General features: G+C 44.8%; 1 protein-coding gene across 8 annotated transcripts in view; it reads left to right on the plus strand.

Annotated features, from left to right (window-relative positions):
* Window positions 1-19,178, plus strand: part of ITSN2 (intersectin 2) — a 1,402,222-nt gene that overhangs the window by 330,805 nt on the left and 1,052,239 nt on the right. For all 8 annotated transcript variants that reach the window (XM_078647702.1, XM_078647706.1, XM_078647705.1 and 5 more), the window contains 2 exons: window positions 14,835-14,898; window positions 17,143-17,306. In XM_078647702.1, coding sequence (XP_078503828.1) covers window positions 14,835-14,898; window positions 17,143-17,306 — 228 coding nt within the window. The remainder of the gene's footprint in view (window positions 1-14,834; window positions 14,899-17,142; window positions 17,307-19,178) is intronic.

A 19,178-nucleotide genomic window follows, 5' to 3' on the forward strand; every position in this document is an offset into this window, starting at 1 on the left:
CCATTTACAATTCCAATAGCTCAAACTCCCACAACTGCGAGACCTTTTGCATTGAAAATGCTTGTTTTTGTTAAGAAAATGGCATATATCTACACAATATCACTTTTTGCATCTTAACAGCAGCGTTGGTTCAGTAATCTGGAAATCTATGTGAACAGAGTACTACCGTGACAATTTCACAGGGTACTCACGTCAGGCGGGTACACCGAGATTCTCGCCAACTTTTTCCTAACTTTCAGAATCTCCTTTAATATTTCAGCTGTTGTAGTAAGTTTCATTTTTATTTCTTCCGTCAGAGTCCATCCAGCAACATCTTTAATTTAGCCTTCTAATTTGGGTACCCTAGTGCTCAGCCAGGTGATTGCACTTTGTCTCATAGCTAAAAGTAAGGTGAACTGTACAAACCATTTATTCACGTTATATTTTGTAGGAAAAAATGTATTGCTTACAAACAAGTCTATGGGAGCAATGTAATTGTAATTTTTTTTTATCTATCTACCATTTTCCAGTAATCCGGTATTTTGAGTCAGTCCCACACTAAATGGAAATATGTAGTCTCACTCTCCCTCGCCTAATGCAGGATGCAGCCTTTGCAGGGCTGATTTTGTGCATCATCGCCAGAGTTATGTATGTGCTTTGTATGAAATTAAAACCTAGTTACCAAAATCTACCATTCCTGGATGCTTCTCATATGAGTGACAGTGTTCCCTGCCACTGGCTTTCTGTGAAGTCTGTCCCACATTCAGTTTCGATGTGTTCACGGTTTGGTTGTTGCTTATTGGTGTCTTTTTTAAGCTGATATAGAGTCTGGTGATAATACCATGCCTTTGATATGCTGCAACTAGGCGCCCCAAAGTGTTTGACACTTGCTGTAGGGCAGCAGGCCTCGCATCCTTCCACATAAAATTAATGTAGCTTGCAACTCCGTACAATTTTTTTGTACGGAGTTGCAAGCTGTATATTGCCCCATATTTGTTGCGCCTTAACTCGTATGGAGCGATATTGTATGGAGTGATATTGCAAAAAACGGACTCGCATCTTTATGAAAGAGCTCTATGGCCGCGTCCTGCGATGCCAGGGCCCCCATCCCTTCCTTATGCGTCTCCAAGTGTAATACACCCCCTTCCATTGTGATATAGCTATGTTGTGTTCTAAACATGCAACTCGGGTAATCGCAACATTGTAGGTTTTATGTATATGACATCTGGCTACCCCATGTCAAGCAGTATCTCTTCCGGACCATATTCATATATTTTACCAGCCAAGGGACACCAGAGGAGAGTTTCCCAGATAATGAGAATAGGCACTCTACCAACTCATTTCCCTGTATTAGTCTATCCAGAGCTCTTTATCAATGACTGAACCAACCTGCTGTAAATCGCAGCTGGGCCAGCAGGTAGTATGCTCCCATATATGGGACGCGTAGTCCTGCCTCTTCATATTTGCATGTAAAAGTAGCCATGTTAAACCTACTTCTTATTTTAACCCAGGTTTTCAGTGGCAATCTCAGCAGTCTAAAATACCCTGGATAATATACAAGCTGCATTGAAACAGGTATTGGTACCTGGGTAGTATTATCATTTTTGCTATCTTTATTTGTCCGCCATTAGCAGCTACACCCAGAAATCCAGCGATATCTGTATGCCCTTTATCAGTTGGAGTATTCATCACATGCCACTTAATTTTCGGAATTTGTTTCCATTATCCCCAAATATCTAAATGTCTCAACTTGCCAGGGCACCTCCAGCAGCGGTAAGGTTTGCACCAACATGTCAGCCAGCTCAGCTATCTGATATGAAAGAGATTTCTGCTCATTTATACGAACTGCTGCTTGCTCTCTGAACTCTTCCAGTATCGCAAACAACGGTGCCATTGCCTCTTTCAGTCCTATTAAATACGGATGTCAGCCACATAAAAAGAATACCAGGTGTCTACGGCTTCCGATTTCCACTGCCCAATTTTTCAAGGATGACCCTGAGCTTGCTTGTTAAAGATTTCATTGCACCCGTTGTGTGCCTCTTTGAAGTTCCCATTCCCTTGATATGACCCCACTATGTATTTTTAGGTCTCGCCTGGCGTTGCAGCGCGAAGCGCTGTCGCCACCGAGAATTATTGTGGTTGTGTTGTCGTCCAAGTGGCACAGACCGGTGCACGAGCAGATTCCGGTCTGTGGACGTGCTTCTGAGACGCGCTTGTTTCTCTGCAGTCCGCCTGCTCCTCTCAGTCAAGTACGCGCACGCGACCTCAGCCGAGGCATAGGTGGGCGGGGTCTGGGAGCTCTCGCTGCCTGTGCCTGTGCATAGCATCAGCAGCGTGAGCCCGGCTGCTTCTCACGTTACCATCAGCGGCGGCAGCAGGCGCGAGCTCCCCTGTGCTTGTAACGGCCGCGGCGCAAGCTGCCCCCACCCTCCAGGGGAGAGCGCGAGCGGCGTAGCCCGAGGACAGCCAAGATTGTTAGCAGGCCTAATTTTAATTACTAACTTCTTGTTGCACTTGTTTTAATTTCTTTTCTCCATCCTCTTTCCCACCATTGCTATTTCCTCCGTGTTCCTTCCTCTCTGTCACATTCCTTTTTCCGGATCCCTGCTTCCTCTGCGCGTTCCCTCATCTCTCCGCTCTCCATCACTCTTGGGTTATTATAACCATCTTTCATATTTTGTAGGGCTGCAGGCCTCGCATCCTTCCACATAAAATTAATGTAGCTTGCAACTCCGTACAATTTTTTTGTGTTATACTAACACGTCAGTAATAAAAACAAAAAAAATGAATACAGGTGCTAGCCGAGGGCAAAGTATGAGGAACACGTCATAAATCAAAGGAGTTGGGGCTCGCGCCTCACTGCAGCCGCAAACAGTCGTAGCCGCGCTGTAGTCTGCCTTACGTCACTCATGCGGGGTCTCGCTCTTCGCCATGTGTCACCAACGCGGGGGTTCACGCGCCCGGACCGTTAAACGTAAAGGGGCCATGCCTCGACGTTTGCTCTGCGTCACCTACGCAGGGTGCCCGCAGAAGGCGCACGTGCGCATGTTTAGGAGACGGTGCCCGGTAAACCAACACCTCACAGAAGACTCGACGACTCTATCGAAAAAGACAGAAAACATAAGCCGTGGGTGAAGGACTTATTTGGTGAGCAAACAGCGAAATGAATGAGGTTACGGGTGCGGCGTCCTAAAAAAAAGTACTTTTTTTTCTTAAAATATATATTTTTTAAAATACTTCAGCCTAAGATGTATTAGCCAACACTTTTTGCTGTCCGGTAAGGCGACTTGGTGAGTATTACCATCCCAGCTGAAAACTAGAGTGGTGTTATGCGAGCTGCTACTTTGACACACATTGAGAGACAGTCATTGGAGTACGTAATGGGTAAAGCGATTATTTATGTATGAAAAGTTGTAGAGAAATAGTGCTCATAATTTTGGTTACTACCTTTCAAGACTATACAGAGTGGAGGACGGTAGCACCATTCGCAGAAAAAAGATAAATCTCAAAATGAAAGGTTTTCATATTCTAACAGTGTTAGGAGTCGGTATATGAAAAGACCATTTAATTCATTTCAGTATTCATTTCGTAGATTGACAAATCAGTCCCCGTTTGCTTTAGTCATTTAGGAATGGGGTAGAAAGTTGTGAAAAACTTTTGAAAATATTTCTTTGCGTACTAGCGGTCTTCATTTGACGTTTAAAAGAAGGGTTTTTAGCTGATAGTGGTCATGCCAGTACAAAACAAGCATTTTCAATGCAATAGGTCTCGCAGTTACGCAAGTTTGAGGTATTGGCATTGTAAATGGCTATGCCTTTTATTTTGGTATCGGTTTTTAAAACATAAATAAAAGACATTGTCATTTACAATGGCAATAGCTTAAACTCGAGTAAATGCGAGACCTATTGCATTGCAAATGCTTGTTCTATCTTCATTGTATAAACATTTTATGTGTTCTTTTGTGTATTTTCCTGGAGCATGAGACTCGTATACTAATTTCAGTTACAAAGTATGTAATCTCAGCCAACAAGTTTAGATACAAGTTAGAAATATAAACATTTGCATTCCAGTAGTGAGTAGCATTGCTAAAACTCAAAGTGTCTCTTAAAGTCAATGGTTATGGTTGACTAGGACCTATACGTGGTTTCTTAATAACTGATGAAGCAGGGTTCTGGTAAGCGTTGTGGGTCACATTAGCTACAAGGTATACCTCAGGACTTGGGGCCTGGTTTAGATCTTGGCAGAAGGGAATACTCAGTCACAAATGTGATGGATATCCCGTCTGCCGTATTAAGATCTTATTATTTCCAATGGAGATCATAATACAGCAGGCAGGATATCTGTCACGTTTGTGATGGAGTATTCCATCCACCTAGATCAAAATAAAGCCCTTTGTCTTTTTCTGGAAGCCAAACTCCTTCATTTAGTAAAGACACAATAATGAAGCTGGTTAGGGTTCATTGAAATTGACCTCAATTCTGGCCTCCTGCTGAAGCCTTCAGGTTTAGCTCTAAGCCATGCAAAGCTATATTCTGTAGTAGGGGATCTCTGTGTATAGTCATAATCTAGTGAATAGTCCCGCCCATGTGCGTGGACCCCGGAGCAATCAAAAATAATCTCTTACAGTGTCAAAAAATGCAGAAAAGCATAGACACTTAAGAGAGAATTTAAAGACAGATAATGCAGCCTAAAAAGCTACACTGTCCAGTACTTCAACTAGAAATTCCACCATAAAATCCACAAAACAGCAAAAAAGCCTGTACAGATTTCCCTTGCTTTAACAGCAAACTCCCTCAGGAATGATAGAGAGAAGAACCTGGACAGACAAGCCCCATAGGCTGCCATTATGTGGCTCAGAACAGGATACTGTGCCTTTAAGAGAATCTTCCAGAACCTTCTCCCAGTATGCATAGCAGGTCCAACTTACTTTCAGTTCTTTTTTCCGGCTCCTGCAAGCAGGACCCTGGAGCATTGAGCTCTCCCTTTTCAAGGGTTTTGTTGGTGTTTTTTCACCAACTTCGATTTGTTGGTGTTTTTTCACTAACTTCGATTTTGTGTACTTTTAAAGTACTTTGGTGACTTTCTTCTTGGTTTTCTGCACTCTTTTGTTGTCCATAATGCCTGCATTATTTGACAAATGCCCGGAGTGCTCCAGGAAGAAGGCCAAGTCAGACCCCCATGAGGTGTGTATCCTCTGCCTTCCCTCTTCCCACATCCCAGAGGAGTGTGTGATCTGTAGAGGCTTCTCTGGCAGGACCCTGAAGGACAGGAGGAAGATCAGACTTCAGGGACTTGAAGAAAGAAGACTGAAGGCTCGAGGTGGGTCTGGAGGGGCTTCTACCGCCCATGCTGAGGCCTCTGGGGGGCTCCCCAGGGGCAGGAAGTCCAGCAAACGTCCAAGGTCTCCGTCTGGGTCGGTTGCTATGACCACGACGTCGAGAGGAAGGTCCACGGTCAGTTCCCGGTCTCCCCAGGGCTCTGGGTTGAGAAAACGTCGCCCGTCGACGTCGAGGGACTTACACAGGCCGCCGTCGAACCCGGTGTCGATTTCTTCGTCGTCGGCGTCGAGTGGACGGCATCGGAGGGCCCGGCGTCGGCGCTCGCCGTTCGCTGTCGAGGGCGAGGACATCGTCGTCGTCGAAGGGATCCTCGTCGTCGAGGCCGCCGGCGAGGCCGCCGTCGAGGCGGAAGAGGTCTCCGGCGCTGAAGAAGTCGACGTCGAGACGATCGAAGAGGTCAACGTCGAGGCGATCGAAGAGGTCGTCGTCGAGGCGGTTGAGGTCGCCGTCGAGGCGTCAGCGCCTGTCGTCGAGGTTTAGAGGTTCGTCCATCTGGTCGGGGTCGACGTCGAGGCATAGAAGCCGGTCGACGCCGAGAAGTGTGAAACGGTCGACGCTGAAGGGCCGCTCGACGTCGAAGGGACCACGGTCGACGTCTGAACACCGGTCTTCGACGTCAGGGGGTCGTAAGGACAGGCCGAGGACTGTGGGGGGGCTCCCCTCAGTCAGGACAGGATGGTGGCTCGCCGGGAACGGCGTACTCAGAGGTGTATACCCCGAAGAAGACTGTTACACCGCCTCCTCCTCCTCCTCCTCCTTTGCCTAGAGGTCCTCTTCCGAGGGCTTCGACCCCTCCTCCATTGCCTCCTCTACCTGCTCTTCCGTCAGGACCGCAGGCCCCGGTGCCGGGTGCTCCTCCTCCGGTTCCACCGAGATCGGTGTCGATGCCCAGACTTCCGACACCTCCGAAGAAGACTCCTAAGTCGAAGGTTCCTCCTAAGCCCAAGACGTCCGACCCGGGGAAGCCGGCGGAGCGTCCCAGACCTAGGAGATCGAGGTCACGCTCAGGGAGAAGAGACGGATCTAGGAGTGGACACGGATCCTCCTCGAGATCCAGACATCGCCATAGGAGGCATAGGTCCAGGTCCCGTTCGTCCTCTGGGACCCGTTCATATTCACCTACATTGTCGGATTCACCGGAGACGAGGGTGTCTCCGATAGATGACATTGGCACGTTCCAGGAGGTTCTCCTGAGAGGGGCGGCGAAGTTGGGGATCAAGGTGACGGCCCCTACGCCCACAACTTCTGTGATCTTCGAGACTTTGCACAAGAAGCACCTGTCTCGCCCCCTACTGCCTTTGGTGCCAGGACTGGTTGAGCCTGCTGAACAGCTCTTCCTTACGCCGGCAGTGGTGAAAGCTGCTCCCTCCAGGCTTGTCAAGAAGTAGAGGGCTCCAGAGTCGGACCCGGCCTTCTTGCGGAAGGACCCAGTGCCTGATTCGGTGATTGTGACGGCGGCTCGGAAACTACATGCTACCTCCCCGTCCTCCACTGTGCCTCCGGATAAGGAGAGCCGCTGGATTGACTCAGCTGGACGGAAGGCGTGTGGGACGTCTTCCACGACGATGAAGGCCTCCAGTGACTCGGCGTTGTTGGGACGATACGACAGTGCACTGTGGGATTCCATGAAACAGTTTGCGGACCTTGTCCCGCGCGACAGGAAAGAGGACTTCATGGAGATCGTCCAGGAAGGGATGCTGGTTTCGAACCAGGCCATCAGCGCCGCGGCGGATATCTCCCTGCTGGCCGCGCATGGATACTGCCACGGTATCAATCAGAGACGCCATGCTTGGCTCCGGCTGACGTCGCTCAAGCCTGAAGCGCAACAACGAGTGGCAAATCTGCCGTTTTCCGGCGACACCCTCTTCGGGAAACACGCAGATGACGAAATGGCCAGGATGAAGGCCGAGGCTGAAACCCTGACGGCTGTGGGCTTGGAGAAGCCCAAAGAAAAGAAACCCTACCGCCAGTTCCAACGACGGTTCGGGTCGCAGGGTAGAGGAAGGGGACAGTCTTCTGGGCAACAACAGCAGCAATACAGAAGACCCTTCCAGAAACGTCAGAGGGGTAGAGGTGGCCAGCAGTCCTCTACCGCGAACAAGGGCCCGGCTGGGTCTCGACCCTGAGCGGTTACTTCCCCTTCGTCCGTTACCCGCTCCGGTGGGGGGAAGCGTTCAATTTTTTCTGGCAGAGTGGAGAAAAATTACTCAGGACAAGTGGGTGCTGAATATTGTTTGCAATGGATACAGTCTTCGGTTCATCAGCCCTCCTCCATCGATTCCTCCGGTCAGCTCGCAGTATCAACTGCGCGAGCTCCAGGCGGAGGCCGACATCCTTCTAAGGAAAAGGGCGATAGAAGATGTGCCTCTGTCTCAAAGAGGAAGAGGTCTGTACTCCCGGTTCTTTCTGGTCCGCAAGAAGGACAAGAACGAGTTCAGGCCCATTCTGGACTTGCGACAGGCAAACAAATGGATTCGCAGAGAAAAGTTTCGCATGCTGTCGTTGCATCAGATTTATCCTCAGCTGCAGCGGGGAGACTGGCTTTGCGCCATAGACCTACAGGATGCGTACTTCCATGTGCCCATTGCACACAAACACAGGAAGTTCCTGCGATTTCAAGTCGGCACCAATCACTATCAGTACACGGTACTTCCGTTCGGGCTGAAGTCTGCTCCCCGGACGTTCTCGAAGTGCATGGCAGTGGTAGCGGCACACCTGAGGAAGAACAAGGTGTTTGTCTACCCGTACCTGGACGATTGGTTGATCAAGGCCTCCTCCTTCTCGGAAGCTCAAGCACACTTCCAAAAGACGTGCGTTCTCTTGAACAAGCTGGGGTTGCACATCAACATGTCCAAGTCTGTCCCGACTCCGGTCCAGTGCATCCAGTACTTGGGAGCCTCCATCGATACGCTGTCAGCAAGCGTGTCTCCTTCGGAAGAGCGACGTTTATCACTCCTTCGGAAGGCTCAGGCTCTCATGTCCACTCCATCCACGACAGTGAGGACGGTGTCTTCTCTGCTGGGATCGATGGCCTCTTGCATCTTCCTGACACCGCATGCGCGGCTGCACATGAGACCGCTGCAGGAGTGCTTGGAAGATCAGTGGGACCAGAGGAGAGGATCTTGGGACGACCAGATTAGACTGTCTCTACATGCTCTTCAGTCTCTGAAGTGGTGGTGTTCAGCGGAGAATCTCCTCAGAGGGGTTCCCTTCCACAAGGACATTCCCACTCAGACTATTGTGACGGATGCTTCTCTCCTGGGTTGGGGAGCGCACTCCGGAGACCTGCAGATTCAAGGGACGTGGTCCCCGTCGGAATCCACGTACCACATCAATTTCCTGGAACTCAGGGCTGTTCACTTGGCGCTGAAGGCTTTTCAACCGTCCTTCCGGACCAACTCTCTGCTTGTACAGACGGACAATACGACCACGATGTATTACCTCAACAAGCAGGGGGGCTCGAGATCACTTGCTCTGTCTCAGGAGGCGCAGGCGATCTGGCATTGGCTTCTGGCTCGAGACTCTCGATAACGACCATTCATCTGCCAGGTGTGCAGAATGTTCAGGCAGACGAGCTGAGCAGACTGATTCAGGAAAACCACGAGTGGGTCCTAAACGACGAAGTACTAGGAGAAGTCTTCGCAAGGTGGGGCACTCCAGACATCGATCTGTTCGCCACCGCCGAAAACAGCAAATGCCGAGACTTCGCCTCTAGGTACTACCAGCCGGGGACGCTGGGGAACGCGTTATGGATCAACTGGTCGAACAGCTTTCTGTACGCTTTTCCACCCATTCCCCTGATTCCAGTGGTTCTCATCAAGCTCTCCCTATCCAGGGCGAAGATGATTCTGATTGCCCCGGAATGGCCCAGACAGTGGTGGTTCACGGACCTGCTTCACCGGTCTCTCCTTCCTCACATGAAGCTGCCGTGCAGGCCGGACCTTCTCGCGAAGTTCGGGGGCGGATGGTGCACCCCAACCTCTCGTCTTTGAGTTTGGCGGCATGGCTCCTGAAATAGTGCAATATGGCCATTTGAATCTCCCAGAGGATTGTATGGACATACTGAAGGAGGCTAAGCGACCTTCCACTAGGACTTCTTATGCTTACAAGTGGAAGAGGTTTTGCATCTGGTGCAAGTCTAAGAACTATGACCCTACGACATGCAAGGAAGATGTCATCCTTCCATATCTGCTACATCTGGCGCAGTCTGGCCTTAATGTCCATTCCATTAAGGTTAATCTGGCTGCTTTGACTGGCTACAGGAAATGCCCTTCACAGACTTCCTTCTTCCAGATCCCTGTGATGAAGGATTTTTTGGAAGGCTTGAAGAAAGTGTTCCCTCCTGTCAGGCTTCCTTCGCCTTCATGGGACTTGAATGTGGTGCTGTCCAGATTGATGAAGGAGCCTTTTGAACCTATTCATAATGCTTCGTTGCAGCACCTGTCCTGGAAGGCGGCGTTCCTCGTGGCCATTACATCGGCCCGCAGGGTGAGTGAAATTCAGGCGTTGTGTTGCCAAGAACCTTATACTGTATTTCATGCTGCTAAGGTTGTTATGCGTACTCACCCTAAGTTTCTTCCCAAGGTTGTTTCTGATTTTCATATCAACCAGACTATAACTTTACCTACGTTCTTTCAGAATCCTTCCTCTCCAGCGGAAAGGTCTTTGCATTCCCTGGATGTTAGGAGGGTGTTGAAATTTTATCTGGATAAAACCAAGGATATTCGTAGGTCAGACCAATTGTTCATCAATTATGGATCAGTCAGGACGGGTCTTGATACCTCTAAACAGTCCATCTCGCGGTGGATTGTGTCCTGCATACAATTGTGTTACCTAAAAGCTAATAAGACCTTAGAAGCCTAAGGCTCATGCCACCAGGGGCAAAGCTGCCACGACAGCATTGCTCCGTAATGTTCCGATTGCAGAAATCTGCAAGGCGGCCACTTGGAAGTCGGTTCATACCTTTGCTAAGCATTACTGCCTGGACTCTGATGCTAGGGCATATGCTCAGGTTGGACAGGCTTCGCTGCGAAATCTATTCGCACAATAGTGGTGTTGATTCTATTTTCTCCACCGCCGCTTTGGTGTGGGGATGGGCTTGCCATTCTATTCACTAGATTATGACTATACACAGAGATCCCCTACTACAGAAGGAGTAGTTTCTGTCCTGTAACTCCAGTTCTGTAGTAGGGGTATCTCTGTTATAGTCATAAGCGCCCGCCCTCCTCCCCGGTGGAGAGAGAGAGAGAGACATATTCCTTTAAGGAATGCTACAGGTCTGGCGTGTTACGCCTTCAAAAAGAACTGAAAGTAAGTTGGACCTGCTATGCATTCTGGGATACTGGGAGAAGGTTCTGGAAGATTTTCTTAAAGGCACAGTATCCTGTTCTGAGCCACATAATGGCAATCTATGGGGTTTGTCTGTCCAGGTTCTTCTCTCTATCATTCCTGAGGGAGTTTGCTGTTAAAGCAAGGGAAATCTGTACAGGCTTTTTTGCTGTTTTGTGGATTTTATGGTGGAATTTCTAGTTGAAGTACTGGACAGTGTAGCTTTTTAGGCTGCATTATCTGTCTTTAAATTCGCTCTTAAGTGTCTATGCTTTTCTGCATTTTTTGACACTGTAAGAGATTATTTTTGATTGCTCCGGGGTCCACGCACATGGGCGGGACTATTCACTAGATTATGACTATAACAGAGATACCCCTACTACAGAACTGGAGTTACAGGACAGAAACTACTCCTTCTGTAGCCGTCTAGGTTGCTGTGCTGCTGGGGTGACTCGCCAACTATTCCGATCCCAAATACTGTGTTTAGATGTTGTTCCTTTTCTTTCGTTCTCACGAAACTTCAGCAGGGCAGGGTAGGTTTCTGTTACCAATGAGGATTCTAGGGCATTGGATGCTTATTTTCAGCAGTCCTGTGATGACTTCCAAGTTCTTTAAAAAAAAAAAAAAAAAACAGCAGTGTGGGATAAATCAGCAATTTGTAGCCAATTAGGTCATATCTTTTTTGGGGGGCTTTCATGCCCTGTCTTCTTTCTCCAGAAGCAAACAAATGACAGCTATCCCTGTTATTTTACAGGGAGACCTCCCAGGGTCCCTCAGGTTTGTATTCGGTTTTCCCACACCCAGGGGAACCATTCCTTAGCTCCTGAGTCCTTCACAGTGTGGTCCAGACAGAATCCTCCTTGATGTGTGCCTTCCTCAGGTCAAGATGTATTGTGATGGTTTGCCATTTATATCCTGTATACTAGCCAATGATTTGTGAAAATTCTAGTGCAGTCCCTTCGGATCAAACTATTCTTCCCTCTTTTGCAGCAGTTCTGGCTTGTCTGCCTGCAAACTATCCCAGACCCCTTGTTTATGATGTCTGGATTCTGACTACCAAATTCTCCCAAGACCCGTCGTTTGGAAACCATGATTCGCCCTCTTTGGCTGTTCTGAAAAACACATTGTTACCCAACTGGGAGCAGATAGATATCCCCATTCCGAAAGCCTCCTTCACATTACCTCCTGTTTAGTGTCTATATGTGAATAAGCCAGGCCCATGCCTGGTGTTTATTGATGCCACCTTTCTTCCTGACTGCTCTATTCAAGATAAATGGCCAGTGATTTCGCCTTTTAGTCCTCCTGCTTACAGGAGTAGCTTTATGTTATGAAATTACGTTAAGTTTTGTTTACAAAATTTTTATCAAATATCTGCCTTCAACATTTAGCAAGATTTTTTGATAGATATTAGAAATATATGTTAAATTTATTAGCTAGCTGTTTCTGATCAGTTCTTTAAAATGAAGTTTTAAGGACAGTCTTTTAATTTAAGAAAGTTACATTTACCTACATAGTACTTTACAGGTGGCCACTGTAGGAATATAATCTTCTTAACAGTTACCTTTACCACTTTAACACATTAAGCACATGAACAAGACAAATGTGGGGGTTACTTAATTATTGCTTGAATGTAGGTTTTCTCCATGGGTGAAACGAAGTGTTTAGACTTCAGGCTCAGGTTTCAGCGACCAATGGTGTATTTGCACACTGACATTGATCTTCTATGTCACTGGTTAACTTCCTGTACCAAGTTGCTGTGCTTTATTTAAAAGTTAAATAAACTGATTCAGTGAAGTTAATTTGACTTCATGTTTTAGGGAGAGAGTACACACCCTGAGACTGGATGGCAGTCTCTCAGTGTCCCTAGTCAAAATGCCTCCAAAACTAGTCCCATAAAAAGGTGAAAATATCTGGGAGACCACAGAGAAATACAAAATGGCTACAGCAAGGAAATGTAGAAGTGTCGTATGAAATACCTCATTTTCTAAGGTTTTAATCCTACCCATACTTATAAATATGGAAATACTAAATTATGCAGACAATTTACATTTTCTGTAGAGCAGTTACTGTTGATCACTTTCCATAAAGAGAACAGTGCTGCAGGCAAGCAGTAAAAAATGTTCCAAGATGAGAAAAATGGAGGACATTCCTTACAGATATTATTTACAAAAATAAAAATTAAGAACAGATAAGGGTACATCAGTATGTGAATGATTTGGATGGGATTTTGTGTTCACTACATTAGTGTTTAGGGTGTTGAAGTGCTCTTTTGGAATGGGCATAGAGCAGAGCTTCTAGTTTACCCATGTGTCATCATAATTGTCAATAAGTCCGATTTATTTTTACATTTGCGCAAAAAAACGCCATTCTCGCTGCTGCCTTGTCTCTGTCCAAATGTTGTGACTTCCACTCTGTAGTATATATTTACGAAATAATGTTAAATCATGTTTAAGACCACTTCTCTTAACAGAGGGTCTTTTAACAAAAAATAGTTTAGGTTTCATTATGTCCTACATGGCAGTATATAATGACCTTTGCCAATTGATATTGAAACCGATGCATGGTGATGTTAGGCTTGAAGGTCTGTTGCAGTTGCTGTGGTTTCGGAGATGAATGTAATCATTTAGCAACAAGCTTTTGCAATGCAATAGGTCTCACATTTGCGAGAGGTTAAGCTATTGGCATTGTAAATGACAATGCCTTTTATTTATCTGTTTTGCAAATTAACACATAAATAAAATGCCAGTAGCTCAAACTCTTGTAAATGCGAGACCTAGTTCCTTGCGAAGAAGCGGCAGCCATTGGCCAGGGCTGCTTGGTAAGTGAGAAGCTCATTAAAGAAAATGGTGCTTACAGACTAAATAACACATACCATGTTACAACAGAAGTAAAAGGGCCAGTCCTCATGGGATGTTACAAATGAAGAAAAAGGCGGTGCTAAGAAGGGACTAATAAGCCTATTAATGAATCAGAAGCCAGCATTTACAAAGGTCAATGACACAAGCCAATGAAAAATATGGGTGGAGAATGGGCGGAACTTCAAGTTCATACCCTAATACAGAATGCCTTGGAGAGCAGCGCATGCGCTGCCCAGGTTCGACCTAAAAACTACTCCAGTCTGGAGTAATTGCTGGGATGAGAATAATTTATGTAGTTTCCGTCCTGTTCAAGAACCTGTATGCAAATTTTAGTCAAAGACAGGTCTTGAATCCCCCAGTTATGGTTGGAATTTCTTTATTATTTCACAAAATCAGAGCAATATAAGGCGATACAGAGTTGTAGAATTTTGTTATAAAATTTGTAAAACCTCCCAACACTCCCACCCCCTTTCTCTTCCCCCCACCCACTTCCCCCTACCGGGATCAGCCATAGACCGAGAACCCCCAGTTAAAGGTTGTGTGCCTCCAAACAGAATGGGCTAAAGAGGTGTCTAATACTGTGTTCAAATTTGTACCTAGTTGCAGGTAATTAGAAGATCGACGGTCTGGGAGGAAAGGGATTTCTCGTGTCACACCAGTCAGCCATTTTGGGGTCACCCGCTGACACTTTTGCTGTAGACTAATTATTTTCAGGAGGGATGTCAGTGTGATTACTGTTTGATTCAACCTTTTCCTCGGTGGAAGGCTAAGGTAACACTGAAGCAGAAAATCATTGGATAAGAGGAACAGGTCAATGAAGGACTCTGTGAGGTCTTCTTTGAATGAGACATTGTTGCCAGGAGGATGATACGTTTTCTTATCATCAGCCTTATTTAATAAATTATCAGCACCATGGTAGGCAACAATTATTTCAAAGCATTGAAGGATAAATAACACACCTACTGTGTTGTTATTTGTTTTTGGTTTTTTTGTGAATGATAGACATCCTGCTCCCTGTTTTTTCTTGGTCACGTCTTATTATGTAATAAGCAGGAAGTCGTATAATGATAACGAGGGGGGTAAATGTGGCTAATTTATCTTTTGGGGTGCTGCCAACCACATTTATGATTTAATAACATGAACGTGATGAAATATATAGACTCCATACCTGTGCACAGATGATCTCAATGCAGCAGCTGACGTTGAATAACACCGAAAAAGCAAAATTCATTATAGAGACGCATTTTTGAAGAAACTAAGAAGTATGCATTTATATGTATTACCACCTCTAACACAATGACATCCAGACATATTTCTGTTCTTTTTGCAGGAGATCAAGCTCGTAACTTCTTCTTACAGTCTGGCCTAGCCGCTCCTGTTCTTGCTGAAATATGGTAATGCTATATTTTTTTCTATTCAGTTGCGGAAACTGTTCTTACAGTTTGCGTAACATTGTGGGTTTTAAACGCTATTTCGAAGCTTATGTCTCATTTTTTGTATATTGCTTTTTTATCATCTTCGAATTCGAAATTCATGTGTGGTTAATTCTTAAAAAAGCATGTGGCAATGGTATGTACCGGAAAATGCATGAAAAATGGGAAGTAAATGTTATATGGTTACTTTTCCTTCTTAAGTGTGTCCTGCCTGTGTGACAGTAATCAAAAGACTAAACACCTACTTAATGATTGGGTGGCTAGCATTGAAGGGGAATGCTGAAGGAGTTTCTTGTAGTTTTTACATCAAAATGAGACTATGACATGTCACAAAATAAGAGCCCGCACTGAGTGGCAAATCTGTTATCGGTTTGTAAATCAATACAGTTCTGGCTGTGTTTGGTGTTGCCGGGTAGTCTGGGGAAAGTAACTGTAAAAGTGTCCATCGGGAACATATATAGATATAGATACATATCTCAACTCAGCAGAGGAACAGACTGCCCACTGTACTCAGGAACATTTATTGTTTTTGTTTGTTGTGGATTAGTGTTGGTTGATGCACGGAGCACTTATCCAGAAGCAGAGTGGTTCAATAATAAACATGATCAGGAGTGTTTTAAATACTTTCATTTGTTCGCGTTACACTATATGGAAGACTCTTTGGTGGCTGTCTATGTTCACACCTGCTATTATACAGATGTTTTATGCCCAGAGGTGACTTAAATAGTATGAGGAATATGATTTTGCGAGAAACATCAGTCAAACGGTCTATAAGGAAATTCTCAAATTAAAAACTGTCATGAATGGTCTTGATCCGCAAACAAATACTAAATTGTATGCATTCTTGTCTCCTCTTTGGAAGGCCAGGTGCTATGGGGTCTGTTTTTAGTTAACTTTTCTGCTCGGGTACTTGCAGAAATGGAAGGAGGATTGGGTAGCACCACTTACTTCACTCCCAGCTGGCAGACACCAGCAACACTACCGGATTGCACCAAGTTGCACTCCTTAACTTAAATATTTGGCCACTACTATAGAAACTCCTGTCTTATCCCTGTCGTCCCAGGTTATTGGTGGCCATATTTTGTACCAGCCAATTACACTAACTGTTAACAAGACATAGTTAAGACACAAAATCCCGTTGCCTGCCCTCTAAAAGTATTAGACGGTCCTACTGCTGTTAGTGTTTCATAGCCCTATACTTTCGAGCCCTACTCTGGCCTTAAAATGCAGAAACAATTGAGCTCCTAGCTGCTGTGTACATACATTCCTCTTTAACGAACTGAACTTATATGAATGATATGCAGTATGTTGCTGTAAACCCTGTGCTTTCTTGGATGCTATTTTGCATTCCATAAATTTGTACGTTTAAATGCAGAGTACTGCCTCACACCTAACTTACAACTGACAGAATCTCTAACTGGTACAAACAATAGATGTTCTCTCAGATAGATCTGATCAAAGTAAAAATCATTATAGAATCATCAGAAAGAAAGTGCTTCAAGAGGCCCTTATAAAATCAATTTCCACTTTATTGAATGATTACAAGCACAGGAAAACAATTTAAAATAGAGAAACTATAAAATGAAATATACATTAACGAACTACACACATAATATATATATATATATCAAACAAGTGTCATAGTGTAGACCTAAATCCTGTAGGTCAGGTGGTTTAATAAAGGATTCATGACTGCAGAACCCAGAACGCATTTTATTGCTAAATGAAATCCCAATTCTTGTCGTTGGTTTTCCTGATGACAGTAACCCGGCAACTTTAGAAATAAAACGTTATGGAACAAACTGCTTCTGCGAAGATTTGTATGAATATACACAAGATGATGTAAATTGTGAAAACCTTCAAACTTGAAATACTGAAACACAGTTAATGATGACTGTTCTGTTAGTGGTTTTAGATGCTTTCACTTAGAATATTGTCTTTTTTAATGAAGTCTTAAAAGGAAACTTTACCCAACAAACATATTTGATTTATCTCTGAATAGAAGAAAGCAATATGTTGTGAAGATGACGTAATTACAAGCCTTGTATGATCATTGTAGGCATCTTGATATATAAAGCCATACATGCAACAAGTGATGCATGGGAATCGTGATCGTAGTGTCGTAACATGAGTGAATGTTTGAAGCCATGTCGATTAAGTGTTAGTCCTCCTTTAAGCTGCATCTTCGAAATGTGTCCTCTTCAGGACCCTCGCAGACTTGAACAAAGATGGGAAGATGGACCGGCAGGAGTTCTCCATTGCTATGAAACTCATCAAGCTAAAGCTACAGGGTCAGCTCCTGCCTACTATCCTCCCCCCTTCGATGAAGCAACCTCCAGGGCTCTCTCCTCTGATGTCTGCTCGATATGGTTCGTAATAATCCTTAGCCTGATTTTGGTAAAATGATGTAATGACAAGATCGTTTCTTCCTTTAAACTTGATGTTCAGTGATAGATGCACAAGAAATATGATTTCTGTAGCAATAAAGAGAACGGTTTTTCCACATAAAGTATGAACATAATCCTTGTATGCAGAAAATAAAAGGTTATCGTTTTCCCTTTTAGAGTCTCATTAATAAGCCATTACATATTTTATAAGCTGAACTGAGGCTTAGTTGCAACCCTTTTCAAGCCTTAGTGGTATTACAAAAATCTTGGGGAAAGTTCATAGCGTAAGAGTTTTTATGAATATTGCCAACTTTACTTTAAAGTTCTCTGCAAAAAGAGGTATCTTTTAGGTTTTCTTGCTTTACAAATGACCACTCTGGCAGGAAAGTCATTCTTCAGAAAGAACATTTGTGAGAATTGATTAATGTTGGTAATGCAGCGAGGAAAGGGGTGATGGGTCCCAATCCCTTACTGACAGTTTTGTATTGAGCAAATATGGTGCGGTACTTGTCCAAGACAGGGGGAGACCCCTACCCCCTACTCACGTTAAAGTTCCAAAAGAAGAGTCAGGACAAGTAGAGGTAATCCAGAAAAAATCCCAATACACTGGGTTCATAGGGATAATTCTACGTGGTGTAGCTCATTTAAGAGCTTCTGACGAAGATGAACAAGTAAAGAAAGACAGCCAACACTTGATTTGCCCTCCTTTACATGGCCCTCCGGCCTGGGGCTTCTTCAGGGCTTAGTATATCGTGTCAGGATAAATGGTTGTCCCGAAAAGTGGTTCGTAATATCCTATTCCTTTCAGACTAAAATATCAAGGGCTCATGCCCGGGTGAGGTCCGTCATGGCAGTCGGGAATTTTTTCTGAATTACCCGATTACCTCTATTTGTCCTGACTTTTGTTTTGGAACATTAAATCTTGGTAATGCAACCATTATCATTCATCTATTTATAGGTTCAGCTCTTAATCTTTTTATTTACATGTCTGTTAGATGAATTGAATTATGCCTTTTATTGTTCTGTTGACAACATGCTCTTGTACAACACAGTTAATGCGCTCTCTTAGAGTTCAGATGTGACATCTTTCTATGTCCTGTAGGCAAGGTGCCTTCGTAATGTTTTCATCCCGTCTTGCATGAGCAGCTCCTTTCCACCACCATATGGAAATTATTATTTGATAACATCACTTTTATTTTTAGAAACGTGCAAGCTCTTTTCACCATCTTTGCTATTCTTCTAATGGAACAGCATCAGCACTTCTCTGAAGAAAGCATGTCTTGTTATAAGGCACTACTATCATACTGTAAGAAATGCACTGCTTTTACCATTTGGAATACTATTGGCCACTCTATAACCACAAGTGAATAGTTAGTACAAGCTTGAATCCTATTTATCACATAGACTGTGCCCAAAATATATGTTCTCTGGTTTTTTCTCCCTCAAACAAATTTTATTGGGTTTTACAGTGAAACATGGCTGTGATGGCCTGCATAATTAAGTAGCATGCAATAAAAGACGTACCCGTAAGGAATTAAAAAACAAACAAACTGGCACATTTCTTCCCCGACCCTCGGAATGTCTTCAATAGTTCCTCATAGCAAGAATATTTATACAGAAGATCAAGGATTCTAGATGTTGTACCCAAACGTTCGTATCTCAGTGTCCAGATTGGCAGCCAATGTGTCAGCCAGGACCACACCTCTATATAGTGCCCAGTGTTGCCTTATCTTTGGGTGTTTGTGATGGCAGCCTCTGGCCTGAAATATCACTATTTCAAGACCCATACAGTGGTCTAAGCCTCTTTTCCATGTGAAAGTATCGCTTTCCATATTTTAGCGATGTCTCGTTTGG

The sequence above is a fragment of the Lissotriton helveticus genome, chromosome 6 (assembly GCF_964261635.1).
Source record: "Lissotriton helveticus chromosome 6, aLisHel1.1, whole genome shotgun sequence".
Taxonomy (NCBI): Eukaryota; Metazoa; Chordata; class Amphibia; order Caudata; family Salamandridae; genus Lissotriton; species Lissotriton helveticus.